This window comes from Abrus precatorius, unplaced genomic scaffold (genome assembly GCF_003935025.1).
Source record: "Abrus precatorius isolate BTA unplaced genomic scaffold, Abrus_2018 Scaffold153, whole genome shotgun sequence".
Lineage (NCBI taxonomy): Eukaryota > Viridiplantae > Streptophyta > Magnoliopsida > Fabales > Fabaceae > Abrus > Abrus precatorius.
Window position 1 is genome coordinate 1037916 of NW_020874351.1, and position 24210 is coordinate 1062125.

The 24210-nt window shown below is 31.4% G+C and overlaps 2 protein-coding genes across 4 annotated transcripts; both read left to right on the forward strand.

The window, feature by feature from the left end:
• The first annotated feature begins 916 nt into the window (after positions 1 to 916).
• LOC113857095 lies at positions 917 to 15041 on the forward strand. Of its 3 annotated transcripts, XM_027488830.1 has the most exons (17): positions 917 to 1339; positions 4324 to 4416; positions 4521 to 4620; positions 4846 to 5028; positions 6753 to 6956; positions 7095 to 7276; positions 8390 to 8516; positions 8648 to 8845; positions 9478 to 9537; positions 9666 to 10754; positions 10850 to 10945; positions 11456 to 11529; positions 12132 to 12183; positions 13050 to 13136; positions 13342 to 13385; positions 14224 to 14292; positions 14378 to 15041. In XM_027488830.1, exons 4-17 carry the CDS (start codon positions 4882 to 4884, stop codon positions 14619 to 14621), a joined length of 2673 nt encoding a protein of 890 aa, XP_027344631.1. In that variant the 5' UTR covers positions 917 to 1339; positions 4324 to 4416; positions 4521 to 4620; positions 4846 to 4881; the 3' UTR covers positions 14622 to 15041. The 3 variants fall into 3 exon arrangements, 2 of the variants coding, with proteins under 2 accessions (XP_027344631.1, XP_027344630.1); XR_003503177.1 differs by lacking the exons at positions 917 to 1339; positions 4324 to 4416 and adding an exon at positions 11716 to 11808 and having other exon boundaries at positions 4565 to 4620; positions 14378 to 15008; XM_027488829.1 differs by lacking the exons at positions 917 to 1339; positions 4324 to 4416 and having other exon boundaries at positions 4596 to 5028; positions 14378 to 15013.
• Positions 15042 to 20325: 5284 nt separating this feature from the next.
• Positions 20326 to 23412, forward strand: LOC113857169 (cinnamoyl-CoA reductase 1-like). Its single transcript, XM_027488945.1, has 5 exons — positions 20326 to 20557; positions 20708 to 20862; positions 21573 to 21758; positions 22127 to 22479; positions 23191 to 23412. The coding sequence occupies exons 1-5, from the start codon at positions 20422 to 20424 to the stop codon at positions 23360 to 23362; spliced, it is 1002 nt and encodes a 333-aa protein (XP_027344746.1). The 5' UTR covers positions 20326 to 20421; the 3' UTR covers positions 23363 to 23412.
• The last annotated feature ends 798 nt before the right edge of the window (positions 23413 to 24210 follow it).

Here is a 24210-nt window from a genome sequence, read left to right on the forward strand (position 1 = left end):
ATTAACAGTCGTTATAGTAATAATAATTTTTTTTATATATTTATAAGTTTAGATTCGTTAGCTTCTTTTAGAGTAACCCATGTGACGAATGTTAGTGGGTCGGGTAAAAGAAAGGGTGAATTTAATGTGGACTCAGAATAATAATGTTTTTTTGAATGTGTTTTAAGACGATATTGCTAGATAGATCTATTTTATTGGGTCTAATTTATTTAAGGATAATTTTTAGTTAAATTTGGGTTCACTTTTTTTTTGTTAATAAAGATGTTTATGTTCTCAATCAATTAGAATGCATTATAATATTTTTTTTGTATTTATTATTATTTAAATAAATGATTTTATTTATATAATAATTTATAATTAAATGACGGTTTTATTATCAGTGCATTTAAAATAAACTTAATCCAACCTATTTGTGATCAGATTTAGCTCAATCCTTAAACACCCGTAAGAAGTAAATGACAGAGAATAGAGCTATAATCTTGACTTCAGACTAGAAATTACGCAACTTAAAGACGGTTTTTAAACACTCGACTCTCAAGGAGAGAGAAAATGGAATTAATGTTAAATATTTATTAATAAATTCTATTAGAAATAATTAAAATCAAATATAGAAAGTTATAATATTTTTAAAAAGTTACAAAATTATTTAAAATAATCGTATGATTTTAAGTTATCTTTAATTTTAATCATCTATGCACAGTTATTGAGTCAAGATTTGTTATTTTCATAATAATTTTCTTACTAAATACATAATTAACACTCACTTCCTAAATCTTGCTATTATAAGAGAATTGTGCATAGTTTAATTTTTTTTTTCAAATTATATCACAATACAAAGTTGTGATTTCTAGGTCTCTATTTTTATTTTTATTTTTTTGCTATATAAAAGGGCTAAAAGCCCTAAAGAACAATTAATACACAAGAAAGGGAGAAGAGAAGTCAAGAGACTCATCCAATGAAGTTTTAGCAAGACTGTTTGCGCACTGATTAGCCTCCCTACAAATAAGGCTTAATCTTATACACTCAATAGAATTTCTAATTTCTTTAATTACATCAATCAAAGGATGGAACCGGGATTGAACATTCTGGATGAGGCAATAACCAATAAGCCTGTTTACAATCACTTTCAATTCAAACCCATTGGAAACCTTGCTGCAGAACAAGCTGAATCCCATGGTAAATGCCCCAAATCTCAGCTTCCAAAGGGGAAAAGGACCTGATTAGCAACCAGTCGACCTATACAGGCACGAATTAGTCCTCAACAGGCAGAATCACCCTATAGCCTAGAAACAGCACATCCACATTTAACTTCATTTGGCCAGGTGGGGGAGGCTTCCAGGTAATTAGGTTCTGATCAGAAATTCTCTGTTTAAGATGTTTATGGGAGCCCTGCTGCAAGAAAACATATAATTAAAATCACAACAAATCCTCTGAATAAGGCTCATGGATTGGGTAGACACATATTGGAAGACAAAATTGTTCCTATCTTTCCATAAATTATGATTCCAAAAATATTCTGTCAATCAGGGAGAAGGCTGCAGTTTTTGGTTAAACAAGTTAAAGACCAACCAATTAAGTGTTCTTTTACAAAAGAAAGGTACCCATTACTAAGGAAAGAGAAAATGATCCCAGACAGATTTGACATAAAAACAATCTCTGAGAACATATATTATGGACTCAAGGCCTGCCCACATTTAGGGCAAGAAGAATACCCATTTCTAAGTCTCTATTTTTTTAATTATTATTTAACCTACCATATATAAAGACATAATTTTGTAAAAATAAATCATACATTTTATTTCATATCAAATGATATTTTTCATATTATTTTAAAAGTATAATTTTTTTATATAAATTATTTTTAAAACATTATTTATTGTAGTAAAATTTCATATCTTAAACTATTTTTCCCCTTTTATGATATTTTGAAATTCTTAATTTAAAAAGAATTATCTTTTAGATTTTTATCATTTTAGAATCTTCCAGAGTTTAATTACTTTTAATTTTAGATTTTATAAATATTTTTTTCTTATTGTAAAATCTTGTATCTTAATTTTTTTATATCGTTTCGATATCATTTTAAAATTCCTAATTTCAAAAGAGTTGTTTTAGATTTTTATTTTTTTAATCAGTTTGCTATCTTACAATGTTTAATTACTTTCGATTTTATATTTATCATTATTTTATTATTTAAAAATCTTATATCTTATTGATATTTTCTCTTGTTGCCATTTTCAAATTCCTTATTTTTCTTATAATTTTTTTTTATTTTAAAAGAGCTTTTCTTTTCATTTCTATCTGTTTTTCCTTTCCTTATCATTTTGAAATCCCTAATTTTAAAGAGAGTTTTTCTTTTCATCTCTATCCTTTGTTATTTTTCTGAAATCTTTAGATGTTTAAATTATTTTCAATTTCATATTTTATTGTGGTTTTATTTTTGTAAAATTTTGTTTTTCAAAATCAAGTTCTTTCACCTATTGATCGATTCATGATTGTGAAAACCCTAATTTTTAAAAAATTCTTAATTCTAAATTTGTTCTTCTTCTAGTTTTGTATCCAAATCTCAAAATAGTTTTCTTACATAGTTTGTTGTTTGTTGTTGATGTTGTTATGAACTCTTTAATCTCATAGCTATTGTGTTCATACGTCACTGTTCTGAAATGTCAAAATCAAAATCTTCTATTTTCTAATTGCTGTGAATCTACAAATTTTAAATAATCTTTTCATATTTCTTTATGGTTGTAAAATTCTTAATCTGAAATTGACCTAACACCTATTTTATTCAAATATCTAATTTACATTTTTGTTGTGTTCCTTACTTCAGTTTGTGAAGTCTCTAATCTTGAAATCATTTTCTTCTATACCTCGCATCAATTTTTGTTGTGAAATTTGTGATTTGAAAATTATTTTTCTAATTCTAGAATCATAAGCACCAAATTTATTTCATGTTAATCACATCATGAAGCTTACTAAAAGCATACGTATGTGTAGAAGAATTTCTCTACTTTATATTTTGTGTGTACTGATACCTATTCCAGAAAAGAACGAACACCTCTTTGTAACAAGGTAAGAGCCTAATTATCATTTCTTATTTTCTTAACAAATATTATATGATTTTTTTTTCTAATAGAACTCAATGTTATCATTTCTTAGTACTTTGCATGCTTTATCCCTTTAAGTAAATTTCCTTCATTTTATTAGTTGATCGAATGTAATTTTTCAGCTAGTTTTGTATATAAATCATGTTTTTATATATATAATTGAATTTAGATGCCTTTTTGTTTATGTTTAGGTAATTTTAAACTAATAATTTACATGTATGTGTCATGTGAACAAGAGTTTATATATTTTTCGATATTTTTAGTAAAAGACAATTAAGTTGAGACTATTCTAAGGGTACTAGGATAAGACATAGGTCATGTAAAATGAGTATGAAACTACGAAGTTGTAATATGATAAATTGGAAACCAAGGGGCAACTAAGGTGCAAGTATGGTGCCATAACTCTCTGAGAAGGAGCACCTAATGTACTAAATAGGCCATGACCATAGCTAAGTCTAATTAATTGTGCTGAAACATTATTAAAAATTTATATTTAATTTATTTTTAAAGTTAGTTCATAGTGAATTTTTTAAGTCTTTGTTCTGATTTTTAGTTAACATGAAATACATCTTAATACTTGTTTCCACTAGGATAAAACATTTAGGGTGTGAAATTTGTAAGATTATATTAAAAAATTAAGTGTAATTTATTTTTTTAGAAGGTAGTTTAGAAAAAAACTTTATAAGAAGTATTCTGATATAATTTCTACATAACGTGCATGTTGACATTTGAAACTACATTGCACTCCTTAGTTGTGAAACATGACCTTTATTTCAGAACTTATATACAGAAATGTGAATTCAAGTTTAGATTGCAAGTAGATTCCATTCAGCCTCTTTGCACAAAAAAATGTGACACTTGCATTTATATATATTTTTCTCTTTGTATGATATTTCATTTTTTTTTTATCATGATCAAAATTTTGGATAAATTACAACTTATATTAGAATAGATCATTTGCATAACATTGTTAGTGGAAGTCATGAAAAAAAAATTATCTGTGCAATTTTTTTTATTTGATATTTAGTTATAGAGATTTTTAATAAGCGGTATAACATTTTACAATAAAAGTATTTTTTTTCTTCATTTTGTTTCTTAAGCTTTTGAAAGATATTGTTTATTACTCTAGAAGATGAATGTTTCATGAGCCTTAATAGTGTCTAACAACAAAAATGTTTCTTATAACTAATATGTGAAAAATTTTGATTTTGAGTTGCCCCAGGGAAGTACAACAAGGATCTCTGTTGCACATTTCAGTGCAAATTGTAGTTGTCAGCAGAATACAGTGGCAGATAGACACCAATGACCAAACGAGGTTAGTGATTGAATGTCAGTGACACGTAAGTGCTATGCGTAGCAACTATGCAAGAGTTGAATTCAAAAATAATAAATGATCAAAGGGTATAACGGTAATTGCAGGAAGATGATTAACAAAACTCAGTTCATCAGCACTGCTCTCAACGCTCAAAAACAGGCATTAAAGCGCCAATTAGAGAACAAGGGAATGGACCCTTTTAAGGTATTTTTTTCTTAGTATTTTTTCTTTTAAGGTAACAAAAAAAGGAAAAAAATAAAAAAATAATCTTAGTACACTGTATACCAGATTTCAAACCCAGAAACTGAAGGGTATAAAGAAAACATTGGCGGATTTTGAAACCGATATTTTTTGTGTGTGTCTGCTTGCATGTCGAACACTTGCCATAAACCCCTAAATTCAGTTGTGCTGAGTTGTTCGCATTGACAGGGTCAAGGCTATATAAAGTGCCTCGTTGCAGTGTGAATGTGCGAACTTTCTCGGCAGAAAATGGCCGCTCCTAATGAGACTGGCTCTTTGACTGAGAGGAATACAACAAAACTGCTTAAACATATGGGAAGGAAGCTCCTCAAGTACCTGACTTCGGCTGATAAACTTCTGGAACTACTTGATGTAATGTCTCCTCTTGCCTTTCCTCTGTTTTTCATATGCGCATGTATATCTCTTTGGTGGATTTTTTTGTCATGAATTTCACTGTGTCTTCTGAATTGATCATGAATTTTCTATCAATTGGATGATCATTTGTTGAGTGCATTTGTTAGCGGCTTGAGTTTCCCCTGATTGATGCAGATATATGTTTTCTTAACATTTTTTTTTCTGTGATACAATTGTTTGCCTTGATGTTTGGTATTTCTAACCTCAAATGGCTTGGCACCCCCAATTTTGGATATTTTCCAAAGAGATTCTGTAGATTTTAATTTTTTTTCAAAACTATGTTGTGATTGTTTTCAAGGTCTAACTGGTGTTCCACTTTTTCTATAGCATTCAAGTTTTGATTTTTGTTGAAGTTTCTGAGTTGGAGTCTCTTTGGGTCTTAGTGGCTCTATTCATTTGTCTAATGGGGTTTGTTCCTGCAAATCCCCTTTCAATTTCTGACTCATTGGTTGAACAGAATGACTGTCCATCTTGATAAGCCCTTTTGGATGTCCAGAGCCTCCTTTGAAGATCATATCTTTTATTTGAACTGACTTGCTTAATAGAATTAATAGTTAATACTAATGGCATTTGTTGATTCATTGCATAACTAAAGTGAATAAGACTTTTTACTGAGGTAGCACTTGGGTGCTTCCCAGATTCCTTAGGGGGCTATTTTCCCTTGACAGATAGAAATCTGGGATGCCATGTCAGAGAGCTTCACCATGAGGAGGCAGATACATTGGCAAGAGTAAGGCAAAAGACGATGCCTTGCAAATGAAGCCAACTTCCCATCCACCAATGCACTACTCTTTCAGTTTATTGCTAGGATTTTATGGAAAGGAGACTGCACCAAGGACTCACCACCTTAACAAAAGGGAAGGTTTTCCTTGTGTGGTTAGCAAAGCCTTGACCACTGCGTGGCTGTAAAGCATTATGACCATATCAATTTTGTTAACCTGACTCTATCCTCCATATAATGCCTACACTCGCTCAAGAGTCAAGACTTTACACCATCAGCTATCAAATGCAGTCATTAACCTGGTACTAGGAAGCTCACACTTCCTTTCAGCATAGCATGCTTACTCGTCAGGGACCAATCTTACATTAATATCATGGTAGGTATGCCCTTCACCAGAGGGCAGAGAGCAATGTCCTAGGAATTCCTTTTGAACCTTTATAAAATCCTTGCCTTGAACAATGAATGAAACAGACTTCCAAACCAGAACAATAAAATCCCATTTACTCCCAATTGATATGCAAAGGAATTGGGCAGCTTTGCTTCAGATGTTTTGTCTTTTTATTTGTAGTTTTATTTTTCTGTTTCTGTAGGATGTTATGATTCTTCTATTATATAAAAAAGAGGTGACATCCCAGGTGGTGAAGAGGGCAATTGCCAGTGTAATGAGACACGGACAAAGAGTGACTCCTAACAAGCTTCTAGCGAAAGAGACACATGAATGAATTGAATATACACTGTAATGAGAGGGATCCAAGGACTGGATATGCATCAATTGAGTTGAAATAATGAAATGGAATATCAGTTTAACTCTTCTCAATTAACAACATAAATTAGGAGTTTTCCCCATGTATTTTAGCGCTTATAAATGTTGGAACAAAGTTTTAAAAACATTTTTAGTATATGGCTTCCAAGCCTGATTGAAATCTGACCCCCTTTTTCTTTTGGGTTTTCGAACTATTAGAAATTGGAGCTCATATTATCAAGCTTGAATCAAGGACCAGCCAAGCCACTTAAAGAATCACTTGTACATTCAATGAAGGCATTGATTTCTGATGAACTTTTGCACCATAGAGACCAGGGTGTTCAGATTTCAGTTGCATCTTGCCTTGCTGAGATTACAAGAATCACAGCACCAGAGGTCCCTTATAATGATGAGCAAATGAAGGTATTAATTTTAGTCTTTTTTTTATCAAACTAGTGAAGTATTTTGTACAGTGTTTATTATAGAGGATGTTTATGCTTTTTTATACACATTTTTCTTGTTTGAATTAACATATATGGCATTTCATTTCATGGAAAACAGGAAATGTTCAAGGTCACAGTGAGAGCTTTTGAGAAATTGTCTCATGTATCTGGCCATGGCTATGACAAAGCGCTTGCCATACTTGACAATGTTTCAAATATCAGATTATGCTTGGTCATGCTGGACCTTGAGTGTGAGGACCTGATTATTGAAATGTTTCAGCATTTCTTGAGATTTACGAGGTTAGAGCCTTGAGAATATATCTTTTATTTGCTTCTTGTTCCAAACTCAACTGGGTGAAATTTAATATCTCCATTAGGTTTTTCTTTATTTCTGATTAAATATTTAGTAAATGCGCATCATCTCTATAAAATTCCTGTACCCACCTTTTGGTTTCTTTTCTATTTCTTCTAAGTGGATATCTGAGACATTGAAATAGTTGACATTTCAAACAGTTTTGCAATTTTGGTGAAACACATTGAAGTTTATCACATAACGAAAGGATCATATCATCATATTGACGTTTTAATCACGTGTCCATTTTTCTGCACACTGTCCCTGTTAGTTATCCTTGATACATATGATAGACACTTCCCTGTTACTTGGGTGTAAGCTAGGAAGGTAGTGAAGGGAAGCAGGGGAATGAGTGTCATGAGGGTAATGAGGAGAGTAGTAAAGATAATCATTATTGATATTTGAAATGTAACAACTAGAATCTTTTAGAATGAAAGCAATAAGAGGAATGGAGAAGGGATAGGAAGGGGGTGAGTGAGTATTAAGCATGAGGACTAAGAAGCAAAGGGAGGAAGTGGACTCCCAGATCCTGAAGTGTCTGCGGTGTATTTGTTAGATGTAAACTTATTTATTAGTCTTCACCTAACATCTTAAGTGGCTGCCGGCTCATGAATGATATTATATCTTACACTCTATTTTCTTTCCTGCTTTCATTAGTGTTTGGCATCAGTTCTTATACCAATCTCCCTCTGATACAAATATCACCTTGGTCTCAGTAGAAAGTGAAGAAATTTTAGTGAATGTTTTCAGTAAAAAGTGCTCTGTTTTCCTGTGTCCTATCAATTTACTTGAGGGGTGCTTCTGAAGATGAAGCTACTTTCTTGTGAATTCTTTTGTGTTTTACATATCAATGATGAAGCGGGTTACCCAAAGAAATTGGGGCTTTCCTTTTGCAAATAACTTGTAGATGAAACTTTGGAGTTGTTTTACATTAATAAATGCTGATGAAAAAGCAAATCGCTTAACACAAAAAGGAATAGTTAATTGCCTCCCCCCCCCCTTCTTTTAAAAGCTTCATCCACTTCTAGAATTATTACTTAAATTATTTGCTCATTTTAAAGGTCTGACCATCCCCGTAAAGCAATTGACTCGATGGAATCAATAATGACCCTGCTCTTGGCCCAAAGTGAAAACATCACTGTACATCTTCTTAGACCTCTATTAGACAGTGTTAGGAATGAAAATCAGGTAACATGCTTTACATTACATCAATTTCATCTCTTATTCGTTTCTTTCTATTTCTTTTATTTATTTATTTATTTGTTATGTCATGTCCTTCTATTTAACTTTGTCAATCTTGTTTAATCTATTTTCTACAGACTATTTCACCTATTTCTTGGGCATTGGGGGAGAAAGTAATTACCAACTGTGCTGTTACCCTAAAGCCTTTTATGATGAAAGCGGTAGAGCTCTCAGGCAGAGCGCTAAATGAGTATGCTCCAATAGTAACTTCAATCTGCCAGAATGGATCTGAATCCCCTCAATGTGATCATTCAAGTGGTTCTAAGCAGACAGTGGTCTGTTCTACTTGTCCTATGCAATACTATCAGATAAACTGTTATAGCTAATGTTATATTCTTGCTTAATCTCAATATGTTACTTGTCCTTCTATTCTTATTTCTGCAAGTTCTCTAGAACCTTGACTGTTGCTGTTGTAACTTGTTTCATCAGTATGTTTTCTAAGAACTACTGGGAAAAATAAATTAATGTAAGGAATAAAAAATTAGGTAGTGGAAGACAGTAAAACATGGTCAGATTTTTTCTCTTCCTTTTATTTGGGTGGGGGGTAGGGACTCAAATAGCCAATTTGACTTATGCTTCTGATTAAATGTTTCAAATCATAAGCAGACTGGTTCTCCATCGTGAAACATTCCCAAAAGCATATGCATACTTAAAACTCAAGTAGGAAATAAGCAGTTATTAACCATGTCACCTGTGCTCCATTTACTCACAGGAATTTCTGATCAAGTATATAATAACCACTTGACATCTGTTATTGGGGGAGGGGGCAGTATGGATGATGCTTATTTTTAACCCCACTCCTATGTTAACATTTTCATATTTTTGTTGTTATTGGCAACAAGATGTTTCTTGGTTTTAGGCTTTGTGATAGACTGAACTTAGGATTGGTTGTGTTGCAATGCTTCAGGTTCAGGTGGTTGAGGACAAGTTTGATGTACCTAAAGATGCATATGAACAACCGTCTGATGTAAATTATCTTTTGCCTTTCTCATTGTGTTATTTGAATATTAATTTTTCCTTTACAATTGTAATGCTTGCTTCATTAAAGCATCTATCAATGTTAATGCAATAACTTTTAACTTCATTCTTAATTAGGCAACCAAGGGACACGTACTGGATATTACTTGTGAAAGGGATGTCCTGATTATGGATGACACAAAAAGCATAAGAAGTGCTGGTGCTTCTACAGATGGTGAAGCTATAAAAAAGTCTGGTTCAAAAATGAAACCAGGTTCTGAAATTTCTAAGAACTCCAAAAGAAGCAATGGAAGAAATAATTTTGAAACTAGCAATTTAGAGTCCATTCAGGAAGCAAAATCAGAATCTCAGCTGACTATTATGCCAAGGAAGAGGGGCCGTAAGCCGAATTCTTTAATGAATGCAGAGGAAGGCTATGATCGCTCTTGGATTTATCCAGGAACAAAATCCAGAAAATCAGCTGTATCCAGAAAGGCTCGCAATAGCAGCACTGCTTTTCCACCTTCTGATAAAATTACTTCCAGAAGAAAGGATAAATTGCATCCAAAGCCTAAAACTGTTAGTGAAGCTCTAGTTTCTGAGCAGAAAAGTGAGAAGATAACAAAATCTGTCCAATCCAGGACTGAAGATATTGGCAGCGACTGTCCACCTTATGAAAACCTTGCTTCGGACATGGAAAATGTGCTGTCAAAGCCCGAGGAAACAAGCAAAGGTTGTGAAGCTTTAGCATTTAAACATAAAATTAGTGAGAATACCAATGCTGCTGCTTTTTTTACAAATAATGACATTCCTGATGGATTCCACACCAAAGGAGGTCGACGAAGGAAAATAAAAAACACTGGGAACCAGGATATTTTTCCTAGTGCTGTCTCAATGCTAAAGGAAGACAAATTGAAGCCTTTGCTTCAGGAGACTTCTTTGGATTCACCAAGGGTTGAGTTGCAAAAGGAATCTGAAGTAAAACCTATTAGAAAAATTATATTTTCTATGAAGATTGATGGAAAAACTGCTGCAGCTCCAGAATTGGTAGTTGCTAAGACAGAACCAATTTTTTCTTGTGGAGATGAGGGGAAACATGAGTTAGGTACAAATACTGAGTTAGCAAATATTGAAGGAGACAGGTCCTCAGCTCAAACAAAAGTTGAGAAAAAGTGGAGACTTAATGTGACTCCTAATAAAGGTCTCAACAAATCATCAGCTGTTAAGGTATAGTGAGTGTTGCAAATCTTCTAGAACAACACAATATTAGGAAAATCTCACATATTTTGTCTTTTGGGGTCCATGTTGTTACCACGGTACAGGAGCTGAAAATAGAGTCTGCAAGTAAAACATTAAATGGAGTCGAGGAAAATTCGCAAGCAAGGCTGAGGAGAAGGCACAGCAATGTCAGTGTAGAGGTTTGAAATCTAGAAAAGTTATTGTTCAGTTTTTTCTAATAAACCCCTTGAGATGTCCCATTTCAATTTTTATGAGACTCTATACTCTTCTTTGGTTTACTCTTGAAGGTCCTTAACATGTTATACTCTGTAAGATTCTTTGCCAACTGTACTAGCAAGTTGATATGCCTTGGAAAAGCTAATGTCAGTTTATTGCTTTCCTATTGTTGCTTATGACTTCATAAAAAGATTATATCTCTTGGTACAGTCTCTCACTCTCTCTCCCTATGTGTGTGTGTTTGACCACTGTCAACTGTAAAATTTCTACCCTAGTCTCCTTACTACTACATAGTGATAGCGATCTAAACTAATAAAATGACTTATAAAATTTGACATAACATATGCTTTTCAGGCTTTTGACAGAATAGTTTGAATCAGATTATTTTTCCACTTGTTAAATTTCCTTCAAATTTATACCCTATTAGCCTGTGCTCAATAAATTATTGTTCACTTTATTTTTTTTTTCTTCAGGCATCTGAATCTCGTAACCCTGATAACTCATTGGTTGGTAGTAGAATCAAGGTCTGGTGGCCAATGGATAGAACGTAAGTATTGCAGTAGCATATTTTTCAATGTAATTTTATCTTTTCATTCTTCAGTTACCAATTTCCAGACTTCCTCTGTCAATACTCAATAAAGTTCTAATTGCATGTTATTTTTGTTGGTGGGGGTAGTTAAAAGAAAATTAATTGCAAAGGTTTATAATTGATACCTTGTTTTTAAATTTTCAGACTTCAAAATCACCATCTTTACAGTCTTACAAACTCATTGAAAGGCTTATACAATAGTTGCATATGCTTGCGAAAGTAGAGTGAACTGTGTAGGTACTTATAGTCATCCACTATCTCTTTTCTCTAGGTTGGCCTATTAGATTGTGTTAGACCTTTGAATTACGAAACATGCTTGGTGATTTAGTAAAGAATTTGAATCAGATCATTTTTTTTTACCTTTAGAGCTACATGCTATGTTGTGGAAGTTTTTGCACTTTAAAGATATGAGTAAGTTGTTATTTAATATTTTGCCTAAACCAAGTACCCACCAGATGTTTATCTTGTTTCATAATGTCAGTTTCAGTTTATCCACACATGCGCCTGCTGCCTGCTTTATTATATCCAGTAATTTGTGCATGTATAATTCTTTACTTCAGGTTCTATGAAGGTGTTGTCGATTCTTATGATTCTATCAAAGGAAAGCACAAGGTGAGATGTCTGTTACTGATCTTATTTTGAGACTTATTAGCTCTAGGATTTGTTGATGCACCTTTGCATAATGCATATGTAGGGTTTTTATATTGGTACTTATTTGGAATGCATCATGTTATTCTTTATGCCAAAACAGCATAACATTTTGATTGAACATACTCTAATCCGTGAAACAAACAGTTGCATTGAGTCTGATAATATCCCGGTGGCAAATGACCTTTTAAACCATTCTTATTTTCAATCTTACTTATTCTGTGATAAATTTTATTTTTCTTTACTGGGATTTGCAAATACCAAGTTCAACTTAGTTAAAGACTTCAACTATGTAAGACTTTTATTTATTGATGTGCCTAGTTTCTCCTCATGAAAGTGGGCTTAAGGGACTGAGTTTAAGAAATTGTTTTCTGTTCTCATTACTCACTTTCAGTAATAAAAAAAAAAGGCTACATTTTTTTCACCTTGCTTTTGTTTTCAAAAATTTGTACATGAAATAAAATCAGCAAATGGTTTCTCAAACCAAATAGGTCCTAATATTTCTTTCTGATGGCTTCCCTGATGTAAAACCCATTTTCTAAGTTAGATGAATACAGAAGAGCTGGAATTTAAAACCTCCAGCTACTTTACTGTGACATGTACTGCCTTACTAGTGAGTTGATTGGAAAATGTTATTCTCATCGTCTCATTTTTTTCACACTCTTTTCATGCTCAATTATTTAAAACAAAAAGTAATAGTTGAAATTCATGTATATATTATTAAATAATTATTAATGTGAGTTAGACTAATACTCATTAACTTGAAAAGCACAAACCATGAATAAGTTTGATAATTATAAATGTTAATATTTTGAATTGCTTTTCAATAGATTTTGTATGCTGATGGGGATATTGAAGTGTTGAACCTCAAAAAACAGCGCTGGGAACTAGTTTCTGTTAATGTTTCATTAGATAAGGTGAGTGTAAAGTTCTGATGCTTATCTAAGTATTGTATTTGTATGTACATGTATGTGCATGCACGCATGTTTCTGTTGATTTTTCATTAGATGAGGTGAATATCAAGCTTTGATGCTTATTTAACCATTGTATGTACACATGGGTGCATGTTATATGATATCATACTATAAATTTAATTTATGAATACGGATGTTCTGCTACCAGGAAGGAGGACTTGCACTTCAGAAGCTTGCAGAAGCATCAGACATGTAAGTATAATCTGGTCTGAAGGACATTAATGCCTAATATTATTGGTACTGTATTATGATTTTCTCTCTAAAAACCAAGATACTTCCTTGGACCTTTATCAATTATCTACAATGCGATAGTTTTGTCATAGGGCAACTGGTAGGATAAAATTGGCTTGAGCCCATTGTCATGATTGCCGTCCGTATTAATGAATATTGGGTTTTGTTGTGCATTATGTTTTACTTCTGCAAGAGCAAGATTTATCAATGAGTAGCTCTTTATCTAGGGGCTTCATATCATTTGAGCCCTTAAGTCTAGAGACAATTGAATTAAAACACTTCAGTGATCTCATAAGAGTAAAGGACCTCTCCTGTTTTGTCCAAATACTTATGCCTTCCTTGAACAATAAATACTTCTCCACCACATGCAATTAGTCCTACATAATAATGAGGTCATTGTTGTGCCGTTTGGTAGCCCAAATAACTGGTTATTAGTATAATCTCTTCACCAGCAGGTTTACCTTGTGGGACTCTTTATCTAAGTATCTCTATAATACATTTCAGATGCTTTCAAATTTTGCCACTGACAGAGCACTGTTCTTGACTTCTCGTCTTTTTATTTCTTTGTAACTTTATATTCTTACTAAATCAATGTGCAGGCTTCTGCCATTTTCTCTTTTCCAATCCAGTTTCAATTGAAAGTACCTTAAATCCCTTTAACTATGTCATATCTATAACAGACAAACTATCTTGGATTTCATACCCTTGACTTTATCTTATATGATTGCTACATTGGTGTCCTCAATTAAGTTCAATGGATCTTTCTTTCTCATACTGTCAAGTTATTAATGATGTCCAGAGCCGAAAAAAGCAAAGAAAAATCAGAAATGGAGCCAACCAAGGGTGCAAAAATCAAGTCTCGGTCCAGGTTAGTCTGCATGCTAGGCAACATTTTTAGCACTTAACTAGTCTTTTATTTGGATCCTTATTGAAATGTTTTAATGGATCATCAGGGGTAGAGCTTCTGCCAGCATTCCCAAATCGGAATCCATAAAATCTGCCGTCAAATCTGTGGATACTTCTGTTGTTGACCTACCTGCCTTGGCTGATGAATCCATTGATGATCCACCTAGAACAGTTGGGGGGAAAGACTCTGTGAGGAAGCCTAAAACCAAAAAAATAAAAACTGGTTCAGACATGAAAAAGAACAAATCTGAGACTGATGACCCTGAAAAGGAAAAAGCGCAAAGGGCTTGAATTTTGCTGTAAGGAAATGTGTCAGAAAGATGAATGAGGGCATGAAAGAAGGTTACTAGATTCTTGCCTCAATGTACTGAAGCTGTTCAGTGTTTATTAGTTGGCTCTAAAGCTCATAATTTTGGCTTTACCATAGTGATTATCATTTTGGTCTGTTTTGTTTCATAGTTAATATCAAAAACCCTGCAAATTGGTCAGTCTTTAGCATGCTTTGATATATTATGGTGTCTAAGATTATATACTGCAAAAGGTTTTGTTTTGCACCCTTTTTAGAACTTGGTTCCATATAGGCAAATGATGTCATCTATTTGAAGTAGAAGGGTTTGTTTCATTCCTATTGATTGGAAAGACAAGTATTTCTTCAATAAGAGAGGAAATGATTTCTATGCAGTTCACCTTTGATCCCGCATGGTAAGGGACTCACTTCATAGGGTTAAATGATGAATGTTTTTTAGGTCGCTCAAAAGTACCAAACACACTCAACTTGCTTGATTTGCTAAAATAAATAAATAAAAGAGTGGACACAGCAAAAGTATTTGTTTCATGTTTGATTTTGAAAAATGGACACGGGGACAACAGGAGATGAGGACAGGATAAAACTCTGAAATTTTGTTATTCACTAAATTATGAGACAGTGAGGAAGTTAAAATTTATTAGAAATTATAAAAATCATGTAGGTTTTATTTTTTTTTTACTCTTAATTTAATATTTTTTTCTTATATTTTTGTAGTTTTTAAATAAATTTTAATCAATAAATAATAAAAAAATTATGTTTGTGTTACTTATATTTTTTTTAACATTATTTCAAAGATAAAAATAACCAACCCACTTTCTTATTACTAACTCTTTCCCCATTACTTAATATCTTGAAGATTATACAACACAATTATTTGTTGTGCATTAGCTAATATATATATATATATATATATATATATATATATATATATATATATATAATACACACCTTTTATATTTTGCTAAAATTAGGTATGTCAGAAAGGATATTACTTCTATGCTAACAGTAAGTGTTGTAAAACGTGTGCTTTTTCAAGGGACAACGGAGATAATTTTTCTCAAGTAAGTAAGTTCTACATAAATTACAAATTAGTCTAAAACTTATGGTTGAGTGTTTACAGTATAATATAAATATTTTGATAATATGTAATAAGAGAAACATGAAAAAAAAATTACTCTTTTTAATAGGTGAATTTCGGTACCAGTTCTATCAATAGATTAACTTATTTAGTGAAAGTAATGTGAGATTTTATTTAATAATAGAAAATTAAAATCTAATTATTTCTAGAACATGTTGCGCAGTTCTAGAAATAATTTCACAATATGTCATACGTGCAAACATTTAAAGTTATGCACAAGAAAAATGAGAAAAACGATTTTTCAGCACCATCACATATGCTAAGGTTCAATTTTGCTAAATTGAAAACAATGGAAAGTGCAGCATGATGGGGTCAAATCCATGCTGTGGTTTGATGTTGTTGACATAGGCTTAAGTCAAAAGGCCATAAAATATACTCACCAAACCTTCTGAAAACAAAAGCTAGTTTCCCACTTTCTCGCCATGTGGCTTTTATTGGGTTGGGGTTGTTGTTGGGTTTGATTTTGGGCCGTACTTTGATGCTTGACTTTGAATCTCTCAACGCACCAACCCAAGTCCAAAACAGCACCTTTGTCTTTCCCACTTAACTGCAAAAGAATCAGTAGAGCATGATTCTTTTCCCACCCATTTCCTCTTTGGATTGTCCATAGGTAGATTTCACTTGACCAATGTGTCTACAAAGTGGAGAAAATTTGCAAAGTCTTTGTGATCGTTGCTCATTACATCACCTTTTTTATTATTATTATTTTGGTATAAAGTCTTTTATGATAAATATGGGCAAACTAACATTGTAAAATAATGCTACTAGTTGAAAAACGTGGGGGGTGAATTCCACTCTCCAGCTATCTTCTTTCTAGCAAAAATTAAAAGTGTGTTTTGTGATTTGTCAATTAGCCACAAATTAATCAAATGTTAATGATGATTCACAGTGTTTGTGGAAATTGATTGTTTGACAAATTTTAAAACATTGATTTATTTTCATTAATATTGACCAACTTTGAAGCCAATTATATTATCATGTTCTAGAACATGCAACTTAATTAAATACTTAAAAGGAGAGTTTTGTCTTCAATAATAATCTTAACCTCTCAAACAGACTCAACCAGTTTTTAATCGAGAAATTGACGTGTGAAAACAAAAACCACCTAAAATGGAGATCATGAGCTGCTCAAGAAAATGGGAGCAGTGGATTGCTTTTCGATGATCAAGTTGGCATGTCTTTGGTTAGAAGCATTGTTTGTAAAAGGGATGATGGAAATGAAAGTATGAAAAAAGGGAATTAATTAAGCTGTAAGCATTAAGATGCTAAACGTGGGTTAAACAATTAAGTGTCTTATTATTTAATACAGAATTACAGATAATGCCTTTTTGTTTAAGTGAAAATTGCCAGTTTTAGTTGCATAATAATGATTTAGAGGGCTCAATTATTGTCAGATATGCAATGCGCGAATGTAATATTAGTAATCTTATTTAAGATCTTTTAATTTAAACCTATTTGTTTTAATATATTGGAAGAGTTTTATTTAGAATAATGTTATATCCTCTTAACTTGTTTCATTACTAATCCTTTAGATATTTTATTAAAAAATTTTAAAAAAATAAATATTTTTAAAAAATGTGAAACATTTTATATATTTTTTTCTCATCTGATAAATAAGAGGTTTAAATGTGAAAAGAAGATATAAAAACATCTCCAATGGTAAAATTTGTCAAAGTTGTTTAAATTTTATGTAAATCCTATAATTAAAAAATTCCTAACTCTAATTAAGAAAATCTCAAAAATAATGTCAAATAAGTCCCAGAAATTTCTTTATATTTTTATAAATTTTTAATGTTTGTTAATTTTAAATTTTACTGTTTAATTCTATATATTTTTTAAGCAATAGTTATTTAATTAAGAAACTATCCTTAAGGGTACCTTACTAATTATAGGTTACAAAATAATGATTTCCAGTGAGCTCCACTGACGTGAGATGCTAAATGAGTAGTTTATGTTGGGTAATTCAGAGGGGAAAAAAAATCTTTCGTGATTTTGTGCAGGTTGCACTATTGTAATGGTTAAATTATTTTAAATAGTTTTTTAAAGATATATTTAAAGACACACTAAAAATTTATAGAATTTTTAATTAAATTATAAAATAAATTTGATTTAAATATATTGACTGTGTAAAAAAATAATACTATTATTCAATTATAATTTCTCATATTAGTAAGAATTATTAAATTTTATAAAATATTATGGCATTAAATGAATTAATTACATTAAATTTATAATTTTTTAAAAATTATTATTCATTAATTTTATTGTATATTCTTAGATATATATTAAAATCTTATATTTCTATCTTTTGTCGATGTTTATTTTGAAATATTTTTTTTCTTTTGTACCATTTATTAGAAGATAAAATAAAATGCCATTTATGCCAAATGTACAAACTTTGATGGTAGAATATCAATATTAGTTTATTGTTTTGGTTTTGTTTTTCCTATATTAAAGACTTATTCCTCATTGATTTAAGAGTAATAAAATGATTACAAGAGAGTTCAAGTTATTCAAGTAACTCAATAACCACGTCTTCAAGAAATACACACCATCCTTCTTAATTATTCTTTTAACATAATAGTATTTTAATTTTGTAACTATGTTTCTATATTTATATTATTGATTTATAATAAATATAAAATATGATGTTTAAATTTCTAACTTTATGTGCTTACTTGCTACTAGTGTAATTACATTACTTGAGAATGCTAATTACAGCAATTTATTTTAATACAATCGAATTCCTTCTTGATAAGCAAGTGTAGAGTAACTTCTTGTGCTTGAAATATTTACCCCTCGTTTACTTTGCTTAAACTTATGGTTGGATGGAGATAAAAGAAAGAAAATAAAATGTTCAAAAATTAAAAAATTATACTTTTTGAATAAATAAAAGTAAAGAGAAAAAAATAAAAAAAGGAATGAAAATCAAAATAAAAAAATTCTAATTTTTTACTGTTTATTTTTTTATCCTCTCATTTAAACAAGAGAGGAAACTTCTTCAATATGAACAGCCATTTATTGGATAGAAAAAATATCACAAAAAAACGCATGCAGAACTACAGATTACGTTACTTACGCTTTTATTTTGGGTCAAATCAATTTAAGCTGAAACCGCGTTCTGAAACCGCGTTTACAATTTAACGTTAATAGGGTGTTTGGATTAGTATTTACAGCGTGTTTGGTTGTGTGTTTTCATTCAAAACTATTCACGTGCGGCGTCTCAACGCTACAATGATGAGCGTCCAGTTAAACGCAACTATGACTTGCTTTTTAACGCGTAACCAAACACATACTAAATAATCTCCTGAAGGAATTGTATAATCCGGCATACAGTGTCTTTAAAGTTAATTTCTTTTAAGTGGTTGAAATTTGAGATCATTTTATATAGATCAAAATATAATGTTTTTAAAATATTTATGAAAATACGAGATTAAAAAATTTCAAAAAATGTAAGGATATATTTAAAAATCTTTAAAAATTATAAAAAGTTAAATTTTATTAAAAGTAATTTTTACAAATAATAAAAAATTTAAAAATAAAAATTGTCAGTTATAATTTTTAAAAAAAATAATTTTTGAAAAGTTCTCATGTTTTTATAATTTTTTAAAGTACTATATTTTGATAATTTTTCTATTTTTTATATATAAAAAGCCTGAAACTCTTGATTTGATGTATAAAAAATATTTACCCAGAAGATAAGATTTATTTTAATTTTATAATTTACTTGTTATAAAAGTGATTGGAATACTTTCATGTGCACTCAATATATATCTATTTATTGTTATTATTTTCATTGTTATTACCCAACTCTATTCTTCTATGTTACTTCAATTTAAAATTTCCAAAATCAAAAGGTTCTCTCTCTCTCTCTCTCTCTCTCTTGAAGGAAAAGCATAAAATGAAGAAGTCTTTAATCTTCAAATTAAAACATATTGCGTTGCATTATTCTCCCTAAACTGGGAAAGATAATGCTTTAACACGATCCACTTCAGTTGCCTCTTTGTCTTTAATTTCATAATAATAGTTTTTATGCTTCCCAACACTGTTCTCATAAGTAAGCCTAGCAAACCGGATCACACCGACCAATTCAATAATTATGTTCCCTCGCATATAAAAATGTAAACAAATTTAAACTAAGAGTGAAAAAATACACTAATCGAAGACATAATTGCTGTAGATGATCCCTTTATTTTCTTTTTCCTTTTTTGTAGCATTATTTTGTTTAATAATATTAGCATCACGCACTCAATAAATAAGGAAACCCAAGGCCCACGTGAGTGACTCATTAGATAAGATAATTTGGAAATAAATAGGAAAAAAATTAAAAATAATAGGTGATAAAAAAATAAAATAAAAGACACAATATGTTAAATAAATATTAATACATTTTTTAAAATTAACATAGTTATATTTACTAAGACTTAACACATTTAGAATATATATATATATATATATTCCACGAAGATTAGGTGGGGCTATAGGTTTATAAAAGGGCATCGTTGTGCATATTGCTTTGTGCAACTCTCAATAAGCAGCATCGTCTTTGAAGAGCACATTGATCATTGCGAATCGTTCTCTCTGTTTTTCCTTTCTTCTATATTGCACATTCACCAATTGATAATTTTTTTTAATCAAACAAAACAATGCCCGCTGATCACACGTCACCAGTTTCCGGTCAAACGGTGTGTGTCACCGGCGCCGGCGGGTTCATAGCCTCTTGGCTTGTCAAACTTCTCCTTGAGAAAGGCTACACTGTGAGAGGAACCGTGCGAAACCCAGGCATGCACATAATCTCTTGCATGTTAACTAAATTAATTTGCATTAATCAATTATTTATATATTTAACGTGGGATATGCTATGCATAATAAATATATTTCTGACATTATGTGAGTATATGGGTGGATTAATTTTGATTTGATTATGATCAGATGATCCCAAGAATGTTCATTTAAAAGAGTTGGAAGGAGCGAGGGAAAGGCTAACTCTGCATAAAGTTGATCTCTTTGATATTCAATCTATCAAAGCTGCTGTCAATGGTTGCCACGGGGTTTTCCACACTGCTTCTCCGGTCACTGACAACCCTGTCAGTTTTCTCTTTAGTCTTTCTCCTTTTGTTTCATATATTTTTGGGTTGGATTTATTTTTATCTTTATCTGATCTTAAATTTAGTAACTTTGTTTTTCGAGTTAAATTATCAGAATCTCTGCATATCCTTCATATATTTGCATGGTTCTCTGTCCCGAGTGCAAATGAAGCTGGATTATTACTTCTTAATTTATTAAACAGGCGTTCAGTTTAGTTTATTTCATTAAATAAGTAGATTTGAATTTAATTTAATTTTGATCAAACAAGTTACATGTGAAGTTTTATATTTTCAAACAAAATCTAAAATATATATTTATGTGAAGTTTAGAAGTTTTTTTACCTGTTTTTTCCTATGCAGTTAAACCCACCCCTATGATTGAGACATCTACTAGCACTGAACTTGGCAAGTGATAAATGGCACATTGGTCAACTGAATTAGAACTTTCGGCATATTTTTATCAATCTTAGTAAAGTTTAGGATTTAAGAATGTTAAACATCCCAAAGTTCCCAACCGCCAACAATTGTTTTTTGTTTTCTTAACAAGTGGACACAACACACGCTGAACTGTTCTGTCACTCTGATACACACATTTCGCCATTTCGCCCCAAAAAGCTAAAAGTTAAATGCGTAATTTTAAATTTCGATTTTATACAAAATTGACGATACAAAAAGTAATTGAGATGAATAATTTGTGTTATGATGTTCAGGAAGAGATGGTGGAGCCAGCAGTGAATGGAACAAAAAATGTGATCGTAGCAGCTGCAGAAGCAAAGGTGAGACGCGTGGTCTTCACTTCATCAATTGGCACAGTGTATATGGACCCCAACACGAGTAGAGATGCGGTGGTTGATGAGTCATTCTGGAGTGATTTGGAGTACTGCAAGAACACCAAGGTGAATTCCATTTTTTATTGATCGGTCAAATGCACAGTGTCAACAAGTTGTTCATCTTGTTGCCCATTAATTCAATGACTTCAAGTTGTAGCCTAGTAATATGTGCATTACGTGACCTTTTAGGTAGGAGTTAGAACTGTCCATGCTACAAATATATGAAATGGGTGTTTTAATAATCAAATGAAAATAGTTGGCTAAAACCCTTTTTATTATTTTTATAATCGATTTTTGACATGTTCAATATTATTAATTTTTATTGAAAATATAGTATTTTAAAATTATATAATTTTTACATTAAAAAACATTTTAACAAAATTAACTGACCCTTGATACGGGGTAATTCTAAGTTGATGAGGGTTAATTTGCAGAATTGGTATTGCTATGGGAAGACAGTGGCTGAACAAGCAGCATGGGATATAGCAAAAGAGAAAGGGATGGACTTGGTTGTGGTGAACCCAGTTTTGGTTCTTGGACCATTATTGCAATCCACCATTAATGCTAGTACGATTCACATTCTCAAGTACCTTACTGGCTCAGCTAAGACTTATGTAAACGCCACTCAGGCATATGTCCATGTCAGGGATGTGGCATTAGCCCACATTCTTGTTTTTGAGACACCTTCTGCTTCCGGTCGATACATATGTGCAGAAACTTCGTTGCATCGTGGTGAGCTAGTTGAAATTCTAGCCAAGTTTTTCCCCGAATACCCAATTCCTACCAAGTAAGTGTTTCTTATCATTTCTCTTAATTAGTATTGTTTTTATTAGTGAACAAAAGATCCAAACAATCACAGTGGATTGATTATGTTGAAAATTACCAAGAATGTGTTGGTAACTTTTTTGATAAAAAAAACTCATTAACATTTGTAGGATGCATAAAAAAGTTATGGATCTATTACATTTTTTCGGCTCGAGAGGGAGAATAGAAAAGCATGAATGTGAAACATTTTGTAGACTAATTCAGAGTTGTAGGTGTACCAAATTTGACTTTAGGAGGGTCGAGTCAATTTGAAATCTAAGCCTTCAAGGAATTCAATGTTTCTTTTGGTAAAAACGAGTGGAGCTAAGATTTTAGCTACCAAACTTTTGTCCTTGTACGAACCCTCCAGAGCCCTCAAAATTTTGAGAGTGTATTTATTTGAAAAGTATAAAATGAAAAGCATGGGCAAGTGACATGCTTTCATATTTGGCTTGGCAGAATATGATATAATAGGAACATGTGTTAACGATTGATAGAAAATAAAGAAATTATTTCCCTCAAAGAAATACTTTTTGTGGTTCTGCCCATGTCCCTGTTATTAAACCTAAGTACCCCTTAGATATTATATTTTTGTTTTGACTTAACGTGGGGTTGTTGTTTTCTTCAATGCCTTTCACTTTCAGAGAGATTGGAACCTACCATAATATATATATGTTTCATTTCACTTGTGCAGGTGTTCAGATGAAAAGAATCCGAGAGTAAAACCTTACATATTTTCAAATCAAAAGCTGAAAAATTTGGGATTGGAATTCACCCCAGTGAAGCAATGTCTATATGACACTGTTAAAAACCTTCAAGAGACTGGCCACCTTCCTTTGCCTCCAAAGCCAGAACACTCCTATTGAACTTAAATCCTAATTAACTAGCTAGATTGCCATTGATCAAGAACTTTAGTTCGGGCACAAAGAAATTTTTATTTATTAACTGATTTTATTTTTAATTTTATGAAATCCTAAGTAGTATGTATTTTGAATTTGTAAGACACGAATCTTGCAAATGTTGCCTTGTGTTGTACCAAAGTATTGTCGCCTTGAGTAGAATTGATAATATTAATGAATTTTTACATCTTTTTTGTTTCTCTTTTCATCAATTTTTCTTTTTCTGTCTAATTCTTCCTTGTTCCTCTTTGAAGTCCAAGCAACGTTCGTATAATTAGACATTAACATTTAATTGGTTTTTCTTCACTAAGATTTTGTATTTTGTAGTTTTCAAAAAGGGGTAATGAAAAGAACAATAATAATAAGGTAACGAGAAGTTTGACTGTTTTAGTAATAAAAAGTCATAACCTTCTAAATAATCTATAAATTAACTTGTATCTATCTCTACCACTTTCTCTCAATCTGATAATCAAATACATACTTCTTTAAGTCACGTGAATAAGAATAATCCAAATAAAAAAATTGTAAAAATATAAAGATAAAAATATTAAAATGAATAAAATAAAAAATTCGTTAAAATATATGACAAAAAAAACTAATGCATATCGATTAGCCAAGAGAAGTGAGTCCTCCGATATAAGAGGTTTCAGGTGGTGGATGATGGTAATGTTTAGCTGTAAAATGACTCTTTAAGGAGAGGTATTCTTTAAAAAAGAAACACTCAAATGCTTAAATTAGAGAAAATTTGGCCAAAATGTGTGTGTAGTCATGAAATTATTTTTATAATGTGTTTTTATACAATTTTACACCCTTCA